Raw genomic sequence first — 17,339 nt, 5'->3', positions numbered from 1 at the left:
ACTCTCAAGATTTGAAATTCTCAACAATTAATTAATATTCAAAAAGACCCCTAGTTTAAATTGTTGAATTTCTCTATAACTGCCGGCTACGTGTCATTTCCTTATTGTTATCGGAGATTTCCCCTATAGCGAATGTCCCATATCTCACTACCCCTCGTGCCTATTGTCTTGTGAGTAGGATTCTCTCCGATTCAAATGAACTGGAAAGTATCTAATTTCTTATAATATAAGAGTATTTTAATTCAAAGAAATGTGAAAGGACAAAAATAATCTTAAATTATAAAAAAAAATTGGACACCCTCCAATCCTAAATAATCCGTTTCCATTGCGTCGTGCCAAGAATCATTGGGACAATAATCCGTTTCCATAATGCTCGTGTGATTGGGCTTGGGCTTGGGCTTGGGCTCTAAAGCTTTCCAAATAATAGGTAATGGGGCTGGGTCTGCTTCTGGACTTTTCCCAACGGCAACGCCAGCACATGCGTAATCCCACGACCGCTATTTTAGCATGAGCCTCACTGCTAACATGCTCTGCCTCTTATCCTACGCCAACCATTCCTATATAAATAAATTCACCAATCAAATTTCCAAATCATTTCATTTACATTTTGACTGACATTTCCAACAAGCAATTCTAGAATATCCGCTTCTCAGGCAGGCAGACGGAGTTTGATCGACGCGTGAGGTAAGGTCTTCGAAATTCCATATCTGGGTTTGTTCTATTGTCCATAACTGTCTCCTAGTTTCCAAGATTAAGGTTGGGTAACTTGGGTGCAAGTAATTAGTTTTGTAATCTTGTTGGAATTGAAGTTTGGTTTATAATTATGAAATCTTTGTTTGTTCATGGTTTGGTTGTCTGCATAAGCTGGTGGTTTTGGGTAAAAGGAATAAGGGGTATGCATATTTGTGACTCTTTGAGCAAATTTTGTTCCTTTTTTGTCAGTTTTTGAGCTGGTTTTCTGTCAAGTATGGGGAAATTTTTATTTGGGGTTCTTGGTATATTTCCATGGGTTGATATTAGGAACTAAGGAGTGACTTCAATTTCCATCAAGATTGAAAAGTTTATCTGGGTTTTGTTAATTTTGAGTAACTTGATCGTGAAGAAACTCATAATGAAATGGAAATAAAATACAAAAGCAGAATTGTTGTGCACAAAAAGATCACAATAATGGTAAATAAGACATAACAATCACACACAATAACACCAAGATTTACGTAGTTCTCTCAATGTTAGGCACAACTACTTGCGGAGCGATCACGAAAAAATTCACTATCAAAGATGGAACAAGATTGTGGAGAGACAATCACTTAGAACCCAAAGCCCAATACACCCAAATCTCACGCGCACACAATTCTCTAAGCACAACACATAAAAGAGAATCATATTGACGTCCATGTGGAAAACTCAGCTGCCAATCCCCATGTGGAAAATTCTAAAACCGCCATTAATGACCTAAAAATAGCACTTAAACCTGCCATGATAGAGAATTATATAGACGTCCTTGCAATTATTCTGAGAGCCTCGGTTGCCTCAATACTAATAGAAATCACTAGATGTATGGAGAAAATCACTGAATCAATCCACGAGCTTTGTCAGCTAGCACATTTCAAGAGTGTTGAACCCAGCATATCACCAGAGAGACCACAACTACTTCATCGTGGAAGTGTAATTTTTTTTTTTTTAGGAGCCTTCCAACTTCGTCCATAGACATTAGACAACATGTTTGCAAAAATTCTTGACAAAAACATGATTTTGATCAGATTGCCGAAAATGGGTTGCCAGTGTTTCTTAGATACCTGGATGGGGTGGCTGACCGAGCAGTCCAGATTTGCTCATTTGTGCACTGTGATGTCTCTGAGGCACCACAGACGAGAAGCGTATCCACTTGGTTCTTTGGTAGATTTTGCACCTGATTCAATGGGGCATCCATTATTTTCACTCACCATTAGCCATGCACACATGGAAATTTTTTGTTGAGCGTATGCGGCTGTACTTGGGGTGTTTTCTGACTATCGAGAAAAAAAACAAAAAGAAAAAGAGTGTCCACAAGACCATTTGGGATCGAACATTGGCGTTAGCAGATAGTTCTGATACCATGAAGAAACTCATAATGAAATGGAACTAAAATACAAAAAGCGGAATAAAGAGAGAAATTGGAGACAAGAATTTACGGGTGGTTCGATGTTAGGCACCTATATCCACCACTATGGAAGAGCCCAAAAGGCTATATTTTTCTCTTATTTATTGATCAGATTTACAATACAAAAGCTCATATTTATAGGAGAATTGTGGTAGGTGAAGATAATACAAGCATGCTAGGTGGAGATAGTATTAAATTATATTTAAATACAATCAAATCTAATTACCTAAAAGGTAGGAGATTACAATCAAATTTGAAATCAATTACAATCAGGCTAACACCAAGCACCATAACTCGTGTAGATTGAAGAGGAGGAGATGTGTGCCGTGTTGGAAAAAGGTTTTCATCAAACCTGACATTTTGGGAAAGGTAAGCACATTGAGACAATGGATCAAAGCAACGGTACCCCCTGTGATTTGAAGTAAAACCAAGAAAAATGCATTGCTTGCTTCTGAAATATGGGCGTAGCAGAGGGTAACACGCACACCCGAACACCCTAAGTACCATATGACCAGGTGTTTGATGAAACAATTTTGAAAAGGGAGAATCATTGGATAACACTAGCATTGGCAAACAATTGATAATGTATGTGGACATTAAAAATGCATCAACCCAAAACTGATTTGGCAAGTGAGATTGAGCAAGAAGAGATAAACCCATCTCCATTAAATGACGATGTTTTCTCTCTGTTAAGCCATTTTGTTATGCAGTATGAGGACATGAACGACAATGAATAATACTTGTAAATCAAGAAAATCGTAAAAGACTTTGTAAACAAACTCACCCCTTTTATCAAACTGAAATTGTTTTATTCAACTTGAAAGTTGATTTTCTACAAGAGATTTAAACTTTACGAAAGAAAGAAACACATCAGAATTTTGACAAAGAGGGTACAACCAACAATAATGGCTAAAGTCGTCAATGAAAGCTACATGATAATGGCAACCACCGAGAGAAACAGAAGGGGAAGGCCACATGTCTGAATGCACAAGCCCCAGAGGTGAAGTTGTGATCCGAGAGGACTGGGCAAACAACAACTGCTTGGACTTGCGATATTGGCAAAATTCACAAAGGGCCGATTTATTTGCAGAAGACAACATTGGTAGATTATTTGAAGAGAGGACACGAGAGACAATAGGCGAGGAAGCATGGCCCAACCTAGCATGCCACGTATCAAATGATGTAGAAACCCCAAGAAAAGCAACACAGGAACGGGGCTTGTTGATGGAGCAACACTGCAAGTTTATTGGGCATAGACCATCCATGCTAGGACCTTCAAGAATTGTGTTGCCTATCAGATTGTCCTTTACAAAAAAATGGGAACCGGTTAGAAGAACCTGTGTTTTAAATTTGGAGACTAGGAGCATTACTCACTGCGACATTGTTCTATCCATTGAATGGTTGAAGCATATACAGGTTCTCCAATTCAGCAGTAACATGAGCATTCGCCCCACTGTTGGCATACCACTAATCCTCCACAATATCATTAGTTTGAGCAACTATCGCAACTAGTTGAGTGGGAGGATGGCGTCCCTGATACGTGTAGTCCATATGGTGATAATAGTCAAGGGCCTGGTGATTTGGTTTCCCACATATCTAACATCGAACCCGTGAAGCTGGAGAATCGGATGATGAGGAAACAACAGCCGAAAGGTGATTGCTTTGTGGAAAGGCTAAGATCATGAATCACCCCTTGGAGCAGATGGAAAGGAGCCACAATTCTTCGTGGAAAAAGACTGACTTGGTTTCTTGTTAGACAACATAGCATAAGAGTTGCTACCAAGTGGAATAGAGCTATGTTGATGTTCCAAGAAAATTTCGTGAGACAACTCAGCCCAGAAATCTTCAAATGAAATTGAGCTCTCTCAGGTTACGAGAGATTGACGTGACAAAGGGGCTAAAAGAGGCATTCAGCCTAAGATGAGATCATTGTCGCCAATTGTTACAGGCCTGTGTTTGGGAACAGGTTATAGGTTTGGTGAGAGACAAAGCCGCAGGATCAGTTTTCCTGAGTTTACCTATAGTGAATGTAAATGGTGTGATAGTAGGGTATTCAAGGTACTCTGGCCTCCCAAGCAACTACAAGAGTTGAATAATAATTTTCTTTATATCATTTTATTCCTCAAAACCCCTATTTATAGGGTTACATTGCTGAATATAAAATACGGAACGATATGTAAATATTGCTAATTCTAGTGGGAATATAAATCCCTTATTTATAGGAATTCTTTCCATAAAAGAACTTCCCTTTTCCTACCAATAATTCTGATACTATTGGGAACATAAATCCCTTATAAATAAGAATTCTTTGCATAGAAGAATATCCTTTCCCTACCGAAAAGTCGTGCTTTAGGAGCACCGACTTTTCCTTACTTCCCATAATCGGATCAGCCGCCACTTGGGTCTTCTTCAGCTAGGGCGTCGACATCTTCTGCTGCCTTCATGCTTTTGCCACATCTAACATAGGTACATAACACCAATAGGTTTCCCCATAGCAGCTAGTTGATCCACCCATAACTTAGCAAATTGGAGATATTCAGAGTAAGACTTGGAACCTTGATGAAGATATTGAAGCTAGCGCTTCAGGTGAGCAATCCGAGAATGAGATTGCAAAGCATATTTGTTTGCCAGTGACACCCACACCTAGCAGAAAGTATTCATGCCATACAAAGTTAACAGAACCTTCTCAGTAAGAGTGGCATTAATCCAACTCAAAAGATATTGATCTTTTTTTGTCCAAATGACAAAAGCAGGATTGACAGCAGGTGGTTCCTTTCCTCGATCATCAGGAAGGAATTGGCAAGGGCATGGTTATGAACCATCCATGATACCCATAAGCTCATTGCCTCGCAAGAGAAGAAGAAACTGGGAAAGCCATCTAAGGTAATTCTGCCCATCCAGTTTGAGAAAGACTAATGTAGTAACATGAGGAAAAGAAAAGGCGATGCTGCAGAAGTTTGAGAACCAGTAGTTGAGGAAGTGGCCACTGAGGAAGCAGAAGTTTGGAAAAAAAAAATGAGACAAGCGTTAGCTTGATTTACAGCTCTGATCCCATGAATTCAGGCTGTTGACATGACTGGTAATCTGCATTGAATAAGCTGGGAAGAGCACCTTTTTTTTTGTGTCTTATTTGGTTTCCCAAATAGTCCTGATGTTTTGGTTTTAATATTCTTGTTGCTTTTGAGTTGGTTTGCTTAGTCATGTATTTGGATTCGTGCAATTTGAATTCTCGGATTACTTGGAGTGAGTGCATTATTTGTCTGTTGAAACATGTGGTATTTTGTGAAGCTCAAAACCTTGATTAAGTAGCTCCTTGACAGTTGACTCCACCTCTACCTATTTCATTTGTTGTGGGAACAGAAGATACTGTTAGAATTAGTGTGTCATTGCTTCAGATTTATTCTAAACTCTATTTAAATCTATAAACGAAATGCGGATAGAAAGAGGAAAGAGGGGGGAGCATACTTCTATTGACTATATGACCAGCTTAATCAGTGTCCCTTCTTATAGAAGTTGCATCATTATTGGGGTCAGATAAGTGTACAGTAACAATCTGAGAATGTGTTTTCTCTGAAAGGTGATGTAAGCTTATTGGTGGCTCTTTGTACATAAAATCTTTCTAGACTTTGTAGATGTTCATCTTGGAGTGAGTTTATAGTTCCACAAAATTTACTAGTCAATGAAGAAAAGAATTTTCACACTGTTTTTTCTTGGAGCACAGCATGGAAAATCCAGAGTGTATACAGAGTATATCAGTTCTATGGAGGGGGAAGAAGTTTAACATAGAAATGAGTTCAGGTGCTACTCTTAAGGAGCTTGGGCTCAAACTGCAAAAAATGACAGATGTCAAAGCAGATACCATGCGGCTTATTGTTCCAAAATCTTCCAACAAATCATCGAAGCTGTTGTCTCCTTTCTCTGATGAGCAGGCATTCTTAAGTTTGGAAGAAACTTCTATTACAAAGGTACCATCACCTACTTTCATTCTATATTTTGTTAACATACTTCAACCATTGTGAAGCTAAATAAGTTTCCCTGGTATATCATTATTTGTCTAATAAGTGTTGCGAATTGCCGCAGTGGGCTCTATTCAATATTGTTTAGGACATGAAAAATTAATCTCAAGATAGTTTATACAAGTGATTATGTTTTATGCTTTTGAGATAAGCTACTTGCTGGCAGCTAATCCACGATAACTTCAAGGTTTGAAAACACTTCTGTACTTATTAGAGATCCTAATTGTGGATTTACCCATAATCTGGTCTAAAAGAGTGTGCTATCTAACATGGAGAGGCTTATTTTTGTGCTTGGATGCAGTTTGGTTGTTTGTGTTCTTTAAGTACAAAAATATTGTGGATATGATTTATTTTCACTGAGATTCATTTGTCTTTTGTGAAACTGTTTATATGGTGATCAGTAATAAGATGTATTCTGAATCTGGATTGTTTCTGTGAAAATAATTCCTATAGGTGACTTTAGACAATAATCATGTGTGAGCAATCTTCTCAATATGTAGACAAGTTTCATTTCTAAAAGAGATGCAACTAATGCTTAACTAGGTCTGAAAATGGGTTTAAAAGTTTTAAATTGAACTTATATAACTGGATTTTACAGACTTTTCCAAATTCTAGGAAAAAATCAGCCGTGTCTATCATGTTCATCAATTACTTGTATATATTGAATTACCATTTATCAAGTCTTGTAAGACCATTGATTGCCTGCTTCTTCTATTCAGGGCAAGTCAATCAGAATGATGGGAGTGCCTGAAACAGAGGTTGAAGAAGTTCTAGAAAATGCAAAAGCAAACTTGAGGATAGCTGGATTTGAAGAAGAGGAAAAGAGACTGAGGCAGCGCATGTCTCATAGGCCTCATGCTTCACTGAAGCTTCCACAAGGACCTTATATCTTTTGTGATTTTCGCACACTTGAGATCCCAGGAGTAGAGGTGTTTTGAATTTCTAATTACTTTTTACCTCATATGATATGTAGTTTAGATGGATTAGATGCTTTGAAGATAGAGAATTGTATGTTCAAAAGTGAAGAGAGGGAAAAAAAGGAAAAACAGAGAAAATTTCCCTCATTTGTTCTTTTCCTTTTAACTAGTCCCTTGGTACTGCTATATTTTTAACTACGCAATGTGGACTTGAAATCTTTAGTGCTAAGAAAGTAAAAGACATATTTGTGCATCAGCGTTAGAAGAGAGAAAATTATCAGACATTGTGGCCATGACAGATCCAACCTGCTGGTATATATTAATGAGGAAGATCCCTTATTATTAACTCACAACTTGTTATCAGCAAGGTAGGAAAATCTGGCTGGTGCACATGTAATCTATACCAATCAAACATTGATAATTTCTGAAATTTACTTGTATTTGGCTAGTTGCATATTTCGTAAAGATCATTTTATGCGTTTGATGTGTGAATTGAACATTGTCTTGGTGATAGAACTTAGCAATGAAAAATGTTAGATAGAGTTACGTTTTGATATATTATCAAGATTCACTTTGAATTTCTCAGCCAATAAAACAATGCTATGTTTGCAACTTTTTCCTTTGTTTCTCATACAATAATTTTAATTATAGATTTGACTGTTTCGGAGTGCATTAGGCAAGTTTGTCAATGTCATACGTAAGTTGATAGGTGAAGCATGGATTCAGATCTTTGCTTTTCTATGAATTGATATACACAATGAATAGCATATTTTATTTTATTACCATACATCCTTTGAAGTGAATGTTTTATCTTGTATTTTTCTGGAATATGTGCCTCTAAAAAAAATTAAGATGCCAATTTCTTGAATTGATTATTAATTAATTTGTTTGTTACTTGTTTACAGTTGAATCCTCCAGCTTCAGAGGCATTAAAAAGAATGCACATGCTTGCCGCAGATCCTGGAATTGTGGCTATTATGAACAAGGTACCTTTGGATGGATTTTTCACACAAATTGTTTTATTAACTCTCCATTATGTAGTGGTGTTGTCTCTGATCAATTGTATTTTGATTGTTTTTTAAAGCATCGTTGGCGCATAGGTATTATGACCGAGATGGCCCCCATTGGTTATGTTGGCATAAGTCCCAAATGCATTCTCGGTTTTAACAAGGTAATGGCCATTCTAAACAGAAGTGTTTGTTAGACCTTTATGTTTTATTTGCGTTTTTTTGTCCCTTGCTGACTCTTATTTTTGCGCAGAATCATGGAGAGGAGATCTCTCTGCGTCTTAGGACCGATGATCTTAAGGGCTTCAGGAAGTATGAAAGCATCAAGAAAACCCTTTTGCATGAACTTGTAAGGCAGACATGTTAAGTTTTCAGTGCATGAGGTGTAGTGCTTTTATGTGTCTGTGAACTGTATATATAGGGAAAAAAAAAATGCGGTTTATGCATCGTAAAATTACTTTGGCTATTAGCCTGCAATTGAGATTGTAGGTATTAGTGTGTGGTTGAATTGAGTTGAATTAGATGATGAGTATTGAGGGAACTCATATTGTTCTTTATTCCTGTCAGGCTCACATGGTATACTCTGAACATGATGCAGACTTTTATGCTCTGGATAGTCAGGTAAAAATGTGTGTTTATTCATTTTTCTTTTCATGTTTTAAGTTTCATTTTTTTCATGTTTTGAGTGTGAGTATTGCTTTACTATGGTTCAATTGAAGTGGGCTTCTCTTGATTTGATATGCTTGCTGTTTAGTTAAACCAAGAGGCTGCTAGTTTAGATTGGACAAGATCAAGTAGTCGCACATTAAATGGAGTCCGGAATTCAGAACATTATGAGGAGGATTTTATTGGAGATGGTAGTAATTCTCCTCGGAAGCTTGGAGGGAGCATCTCAGATCAGCTTGCAAGTGCTCGTGCATCTTCAGTTGCTGCTGCTTATCGCCGTTTAGCAAATGATTCTGTGAACAGTTTTGTAGAATCTGTGGTAAATGAAGAACCGGACCCTGATGATTCTGGGTTCAATACACATGAAGAACCTGCTTCTATTGATTTGATAGAAAAAGAAAACTTGGATATTCAGTTTCCAAATGAAGCAGAGAGAAAACCTGTTTATGAGCCCGATCCTGATGATTCTCAGGGTGGTGGAACTTTAGAGTCTAAATTTTTTCCAGAATTTACTGGAAGCAGGACTTTACTTGGACAAGATTTCAGTAACTCTGGGCCGACACAACTCTTGCTGCCTTCAGAAACTAATAGGAAGTTGGGAACCACAAAGTTGCATGAAGAACCTGATCCTGATGAGTCTCAGGAGATGGAGATTCTGGACAGTGAAATTCAAACAATGAAAAACATTGAAGAACTTGATCCTGATGACTCTCAAGCAAATGGAGTTGTTCATCCAGAGCCTGATCCCGATGATAATTTGGTGTATCCACTGGGAGTATCTAGAACACAAACCTATGAACCAGATCCAGATGATCAAGAACTACAAAGAATCCATGATCCTGTTACTGTTGTTTGTCGTCGTCTAGAAAAGGCCATTGAGATGCTGCGAGTTGAAGTTACTCCTGTGGAAGCTACTGCAGTCCTACAAACTCTGTTTAAGATAATTAGGTATACTTGTCAAATTAATGGTCTTTCTTTTTATTCTTTCTTTCTGTTTGTTTTTTTTTTTTGGTGGGTGCGGGGTACAAATAGAAACAGAGGTATTGGCTCCAAGAACTGCACAAGTGACTTGCATTTGCAAGCTCTTGCTCTGAGGATTGTTATGAGGCCCCCCTGGATTAGACCAGCATCTCATCGATTATCCTATCTATTGTTATACTTGATAGAGTTATTTACAAATGCTAGTATAATGACTTGATGAGTATCTTGTTGCAGGAACGTGATCGAAAATCCGGATGAGATGAAATACAAAAGGCTACGTAAGGTAAAATCAATCTCTCTGGGTATTTCACCCCTAACCACAACTCATCCACTGATTGTTCAACATTAGTTGGTTCGGACCTCCGCATGGTTTCACCCAAACTGATGTTGATAGCTGTGTGTATTAAAGTTTGCATCCTAGAATTTTGTCATCAAATATATTTTATTGATAGCTAATGGGTGATGCATTGGCAGGCTAATCCCATAATCCAAAGGAATGTTGCAAATTATCAAGGTATGCGTCTTTTTCTCATACAGACGTTTCAGATTTAGCTAGAAATTTAAGTATAATGATAAATAAAAAGTCATTGCGGTCAGTCTTATGTGAAAAATTCTTGGTAGCTCCCAGATATTTGAAAATTCTGAACTGAAAACTGAACGGAGCTAGATAACGTTGTAAGATTTGGAATTTCACCATCTTGTCAAGTAGAAATAAAATATGCATGAGATAGCTGGTCACTGGAAACACACTAGTACTATACCGTGTTCAATCTTGGGGTGACATTTGCGCTCAGTGGAGTGCTGGACTTTTGAAGGGATAAAATGTATCAGCCATGTCAACCATGACACATATTGGTAGCTGGCATGGGATAGATTGTGTGAATTTAAAAAATCAAGCCTTGGCAGCTTAATGAAGTTCTCCACTCTCTAAATACTACGGGGTGGCAATTTATGTTTCCGTGTCGAGGCATAAATATAAAATTATATAGGTCAACACTAATTCGATCTATTTAATTAAACGGGTCAGACCCCTTAACCTTAACCGGCTAATTTCGTGTTAAGTTCTTGTCAGGTTCGTGGGACATGTCAAAAATTGTCGGCCCTAAATGTCATTTGCTAGGTTTAGGTCATGTCGATGCATGAATATAAAACTATATAGGTCAATAATAACCCGACCTATTTAATTAAACTAGTCAGACCCATAAGCTCTAATCCACTGATTTCGTGTTGGGTTTGTGTCGAGTTCATGGGTCTTGTAAAAAATTGTCAGCCCTACTAAATACTACCCCCCAGAGGTTGGATTAACTATGTCATATTAGTGACCATAGAATTCTCATACCAGCCAGAAAGAGAATGAAATTAATATTTACCAGATCTGATAGGAGGTTAACTTTTTACCATCTCCAAAATTGAGGCTTCCATGCTCAATAGCAACTTACCCCTTTCTGCTTTTTGTGATTACAGCTGCAATGGAAATTCTTTCTTTGATTGGTTTCAATGAAGACATAGTTTTGGATGAGATTGGGAAAGCAGAAACCTATCTAGTTTTGAAGCGGAATGATCCAGGCTTATTGTGGCTTGCAAAGTCTTCCCTTGAAACTTGCATTGCTTTCTAGTTGCAGACGTGCAAAGTAGTTGAGAAACATATCAAAACACTGAAGGTGCCATTACCATGAAATACAGGATTGTATGTTTGGTGTTGTAAACTTGTACTGTGTCAAGTAAAGTTTGTAGATAAAAGGATTGTTTTGGGAGTCCAATAGCTGATATGGTTGCTGCATTTCTGTCTATTTATGGAAGCTCTTGACATTTATACAGAAATCAATGTTATAAACGTAAATGGATGAGTGGTTGCAAGTTTTATTGTATGTCAAACGCATTCCACCCTCTATATGGTAATCTCACAAAGGAATGGATTTTATTTTAGTCTCAATTTAATAATAATAATAATAATTTTTTTTTAAAAAAAAAAGACTCAACATAATTCATATAAAAAAATTAGGTTGTGCCAATGAAATGCTATATTATCTCACTAACAGCTCAGGCTCTTCCGAAAGGAGGCCAACTTCGCCTTCCACCTAAGCTGTACAGGAAAGGTCCAAAGCCAATCTTAAAGAATAGTAGTAAAGCTACTCTCTATTTAAGTGTAAGTAGTCTGCACTTTCACAGACATGTCTATTTCACTGAGTCTCTCCAAAACAGTGCCTAGATCGTTACGCCTTTCGTGCGGGTTGAAATTTACTTTAACAAAGAATTTGGTTGCTTTTACTATTTCTTTTTCTTTCTTTCATTCGCAACTTCTAACGGTTCTTTATGTATTTACATTCTATACATATGTCGTGTATGTTGGGGGTTGGGTTTGAAAGTCAATGAAGTGCTAAAGCCCAAAGATGGAATTGAACTCCACAAATAATTTCAGGAAAAAGTTGTAGGGGCTCCATTAAGGATTGAGATTGCCTGTTTTTAGGTTGCCCGAACTGGGTTGTAGGTCTCACATCCTAGGCTACTCGGAGCAGGTGGACCCCACAGCCTTTCTCTCTTAGGCTACTCAAACTTCTGTGAAGTTATGATCTTTACAATTTTAGCTCTCTCTCTCTCTTATTCTTCTTCTCTCTCTCTGCTCTCATGAGTAGCACATGAGTAGCAGGGGTGGCGCGTGAAGAGTGTAATGTCAGATTATTGTCAAAATTCTCATGGGTTATGTGTAATTTTTCTATGTAGAGGCGAAATCCTTCAAGATTCGATCTGAGTTTTGTGTTGGAGATGGAATAAGATTAGCTGAGTGGAGTAAAGGTCTCTTCCGGGCAGTGTTCTTGAGCAAGGCAAGTGTAGAATGGTTTAGGCGATCGATGGAGGAACTGAGGCAGGGTGGGGACTGGGGAGATATGAGATTTCTGCAGGACATTCCATATGGTGCATATTTTGCAACAAAGAGGTAATGCTCATGGAAGATTTTTGGAGCTATCGGAATATAGTAATGGTGATCAACAAACATTCGTGATTCTACCAGAGGGACGAGACGGTTGTGGTTGGGCCAATTGTCTTGCACAATTGAGGAAGTTAGAGATTATGATAAGAAAGCTGTTGGGGGGAAAAAGAGTCGGGAAGCTTCCAATTGCCTCGACGATGGTGATGAAGCTGGCGAACCATGATGGCCAAACGTTTGTGACAGTGTTGGTAAGGCAAGGCCATGACTTGGGAAAAGGAGAATCGAGCAAGGGCACGTCAGGAACATCTGGAGAACAACCAAGGTCGATTATGGCAAGAGTGGCAAAGAAGGGGACGGATTTGGCGGAAGGAGATATCCTGGTTAGTGTTGGAGCGGAAATCACGCCCAACGGCATTGTGGAAGGAAAGCTACAGTTGGATAATTTGAAACAGATGCTGCTATCTATTCAAGAAGAAACTAATAGATGGCTGGGTCTACTCGATTTGGGCCTATTGTGGGATGAGGCTAATCCTACTGCAAGCCTAAGACAAGGTCCAATAATCAACGAAATGGGTCTTTCCGGAAAAGAGGAAAATAGGGGATTGGGCCAGAAATTGCAAGAATTAGTCTTGCTTAAGGCTAAGAGAAAAGAAGTAATGGAAGCCCACCAGGATAAAAATGGAAGTCCCGCGATTACCTATAGTCGCCGGATTCAGTCTAAGCTACTGGGCCAGTCTGAAGCACTGAGTGGGAAGATGGGTGTAACAGCCAAGCATCTACAGAGAATGCCGATGACGACGCAGGAGGTGGTTCCAGAGCCAGAGTTGATCGATATAGGGTCGGAACCATTGGGGGTTAGTGCTATGCAACAAGAGAAGCTTTTGGACAAGAGCGGGGATGACCCAGAAGGCATCGATGGTGTCTTTGGGGGCATAAGGAAGACAAGCGAGGAGATGGCTATGCCTGTGATTCAGGAGTCCATATGTGTTAGCCCTGGAGTGGTGAAAATAACAACTTTAGAGGAGCAGGTTCACGATGTAGGTGAGGTTGGCGTTGAGGGTGAGTATCAGATGGGTTCTGTTTTGAGTGTTGGTGAAGGTGAGGAGAGGGATGAGGGCGATCAGGGGAGCAAGAGTCCGAGGGAGGCAGAAATTGATTTGGGAGAGAGAGAATCCTCGAATGTTCGCAAGGGGTTAAATATGCTAGAAAATATTGGTTATGTGTTTGAAATTGTGGAGTGTGAGCAAGAGTTAAAGGGTTGTGTGCGGTGTGAAGATGACTTTGGGGGTGGGGGTAAGGGGGATAATTCTTTAGCTTTGGTGATACGGACAGAAGACGTTATTGGGGGAAGCGGGATGATGGATATCCAACCATTGGCGATGTTGTAGGAACCATTAGGAGATGATTCTGTGTCCATAGAATGGGTGGTAGAGAGAGTTAAAAATTTCTGCAAAGTTATAGGATTGTCTTGTTCGGGTTTTGAAGATAAGTTGATGGAGTTGTTCAAGGATATTGAAGCCCATCGGTATTCCAATAGGGTGGGGCATGATAATAATTTGAGTGCTAAATTTAGTAATTGCGGACAACGTGAAGTGAAGAGGTTGGAATGTTCATTGAATTATGATGGGAAAGGAGGTCAGTCTTCTAGGTTGGCTAGAAAGGGGAGAGTTGTTAATTGTTAATGTTGAAGCCAAAGAAAGTTTCGTGGAATGTGCAAGGCTTGAATGAGCTCGAGAAAAGAACGAGGATTAGGGGGTTGTTGAGGGAATAGAAGGCAAATATTGTATGCTTACAAGAACCTAAAATAGAGGTAATTGGTAGGGAGGTGGTTCATAGTGTTTGGGGATGTGTTCATGTGGATTGCGTGTATTTGGGTTCGAGAGGGGCTTCGGGAGGCATCTTGTTAATGTGGAAGAAGAGAGTGGTCGAGAAGATTGAAGAGTATGTGGGGCGGTATGTGGTAGCATGTGCGTTCCGTAGTGTGACGGCAAATTTTAATTGGGGTTTTGCTGGTGTTTATGGTCCGAATGATGATGGTGAAAGAAGAGGGCTTTGGGATGAGTTGGCGGGTTTGAGGAATATTTGGGAGATGCCTTAGTGTATGGAGGGGGATTTTAACATCGTTCGGTCTTCGAGCGAAAGAGGGGGGGAAGTGAGGTCATCTTAGGCAATGATGGAGATTTCTGAGTTTATTTTTGAACAGGGTCTCATAGATATTCCTTTGGTGGCGGGGAGGTCCACATGGTCGAATTGCCGCACTTGATCTAGAATTGATCGATGATTCTTGCCATCTCCAGAATGGGAGGAAGATTTTATAGAGGTGTCTCAAAGGCGACTTCCTCGTCTTCTTTCTGATCATTATCCATTGTTATTGAATTGTGGAGTAGGGAGACAGGGTAGAGGGTCGTTTAAATTTGAAAATATGTGGTTGCAAGCGGAAGAATTTGAGGAACAGGTGAAGGGGTGGTGGGGATCTTATATTTATGAAGGTACGCCTAGCTTTGTGTTTGCTTGTAAGTTAAAAGCATTAAAAATTGACCTGAAAAAATGGAATGAGGAGGTGTTTAGGAAGGTATGGGTACAAAAAAAAAAAAAAAAAAAAAAAAAAAAAAAAAAAAAAAAAAAAAAAAAAAAAAAAAAAAAACTAGAAAAGAGTCTAAGTGAGTTGGACTTGATTGCAAAGGAGATACCGTTATCTGAAGAAGAGAATTTCAAGAGAGAAGATTATTCTAGAAACTTAGAGCGGAATATTCTTCTTGAAGAAGTGAGTTGGAGACAAAAATCTAGGGCTTTGTGGTTAAAAGATGGTGACAGTAATACAAAATTCTTCCATCGACTGGCAAATTCTCATAGAAGACATAATGCAATTGAGACTCTAGTAGTGGATGGACATCTAACTGATGACAAAACAGTTATCCAGGATCACATTGTGAATTTTTATAAAAAGCTGTACAGTGAGCAATATCAGTGGAGACCAAGGACAAATGATTTATCTTTTCTCTCTATTGATGAAGAGGATAGATTATGGATGGAACCTGAGTTTGAGGAAGATGAAATTTGGGGGGTTATACGGAATTTCAAAGGCGATAAGGCCCTTGGGCCTGATGGTTTTACTATGGCATTTTTTTAAAAGTGCTAGGAGATCTTAAAGACTGATATTATTATGATGTTAAAGGAGTTTCATAATAGTGGAAAATTCGAGAAGAGCCTTAACGCTACTTTTGTGTCGTTGATTCCAAAGAAAGCCGGAGCGATGGATATCAAGGATTTTCGACCTATAAGTTTAATAGATGGAATGTACAAAATCATTTCAAAAGTCCTGGCAAATAGGTTGAAGTCAATGTTGGAGAAGATTGTTCTCATTCTCAGACTGCATTTATCAAGGGGAGGCAAATACTGGATTCTGCTTTGGTGGCTAATGAATGTGTGGATACCAGGATTTGTTCTAGAACTCTAGGCATTATGTGTAAATTGGAGAAGGCTTATGATCATGTAAATTGGGAATTTCTGCTTTATTTATTGGAGAAATGTAGTTTTGGGGAGAGATGGCGTGGCTGGATTGTTCATCGTATCTCTACTGTTTGTTTCTCTATCACTATCAATGGGTCGCCTTTAGGGTTTTTTAGTAGCTCACGGGATCTTCGACAAGGGGATCCTTTGTCTTCACTTCTGTTTGTGTTGGTGATGGAGGCCTTCAGCCAGATGATATCTGCAACGGTGGATAGTGGGCGACTATCTGAGTTTTCAGTGGGATCGAATACGCAAGATGCTATGATGGTGTCTCATCTTTTATTTGCAAATGATACATTGATCTTTTGTGATCCTATTGCTGACCAGTTCCGAGATTTGAGATGTTTGCTGCTATGTTTTGAAGTAGTCTCTGGTCTTAGAATTAATTTGTCTAAATCTGAGATTGTTCCGGTTGGTGAGGTAGGGGATGTGGAGGAGTTGGCTAGCATTCTTGGGTGCGGTGTGGCATCGCTTCCTTTAAAGTATTTGGGTCTCCCATTGGGTGCTAAGTATAATGACTCTCATATGGTGGAATAACATTATTGAGAAGATGGAAAATAGATTATCGGGGTGGAAGAGATTGTATTTATCTAAATGGTGTGAGGTTAACTTTGATCAATAGTACCATTTCAAGTTTACCTACACATTTTCTGTCTCTCTTTCCTATTCCAATGGGAATGGCTAATCATTTGGAAAAACTTCAAAGAGACTTCCTTTGGGGTGGTATTGGTGATAAATTTAAATTTCATTTGGCTAATTGGCACACGATTTGTTCTTCGAAGGTTTCGGGGGGATTAGGAGTGAGAAATATGATTAAGTTTAATAGAGCTTTGATGGGTAAATGGTTATGGAGGCTTGCTTTGGAAAGGGATGCTCTTTGGAGAAATGTGGTAGATATCAAATATGGAAGTATGAGGGGTAGTTGGTGCTCTAAGGAGGTTGGAGATTCTTTTGAAGTAGGAGTTTGGAAGTGTATTTGGAGGGGATGGAATGCTTTTGCAGCTCATGTAAGATATGAGGTCGGGGATGGTTCGAAAGTCTTGTTTTGGCATGATGTGTGGTGTGGGGAGGTACCTCTGAAGACTCTTTTTCCAGATCTGTTTCTTATTGCTAGTGGCAAGGATGTATGGGTGGAGGAGAGTATGCAGAGATAAAATGGCACAATTCTATGGA

General features: G+C 38.9%; 1 protein-coding gene across 3 annotated transcripts; it reads left to right on the top strand.

Annotated features, from left to right (window-relative positions):
* Nucleotides 1-527: 527 nt before the first annotated feature.
* LOC133860669 (uncharacterized) lies at nt 528-11,595 on the top strand. 3 transcript variants are annotated; one of them, XM_062296245.1, is made up of 12 exons: nt 603-684; nt 2,443-2,509; nt 5,862-6,105; nt 6,876-7,085; nt 7,979-8,059; nt 8,158-8,244; nt 8,334-8,429; nt 8,648-8,701; nt 8,835-9,694; nt 9,962-10,010; nt 10,202-10,241; nt 11,192-11,595. In XM_062296245.1, the coding sequence occupies exons 3-12, from the start codon at nt 5,863-5,865 to the stop codon at nt 11,341-11,343; spliced, it is 1,872 nt and encodes a 623-aa protein (XP_062152229.1). In that variant the 5' UTR covers nt 603-684; nt 2,443-2,509; nt 5,862; the 3' UTR covers nt 11,344-11,595. The 3 variants fall into 3 exon arrangements, with proteins under 3 accessions (XP_062152228.1, XP_062152229.1, XP_062152230.1); XM_062296244.1 differs by lacking the exon at nt 2,443-2,509 and having other exon boundaries at nt 528-684; XM_062296246.1 differs by lacking the exons at nt 603-684; nt 2,443-2,509 and adding an exon at nt 4,907-5,219.
* Nucleotides 11,596-17,339: the final 5,744 nt, after the last annotated feature.

The sequence above is a fragment of the Alnus glutinosa genome, chromosome 2, assembly GCF_958979055.1.
Source record: "Alnus glutinosa chromosome 2, dhAlnGlut1.1, whole genome shotgun sequence".
NCBI lineage: Eukaryota > Viridiplantae > Streptophyta > Magnoliopsida > Fagales > Betulaceae > Alnus > Alnus glutinosa.
The sequence above is the reverse complement of the archived record's forward strand: the minus strand, read 5'-3'. Positions and strand labels throughout refer to the sequence as shown.

Bases quoted from the DNA above. Each gene is read 5' to 3' on its own strand.
- LOC133860669 (XM_062296244.1), top strand. From the start codon at position 5,863: ATGGAAAATCCAGAGTGTATACAGAGTATATCAGTTCTATGGAGGGGG. The intron at 8,430-8,647 runs GTAAGGCAGACA...TATTCCTGTCAG, and splicing joins AAACCCTTTTGCATGAACTT to GCTCACATGGTATACTCTGA. The intron at 10,011-10,201 runs GTAAAATCAATC...ATGCATTGGCAG, and splicing joins AATACAAAAGGCTACGTAAG to GCTAATCCCATAATCCAAAG.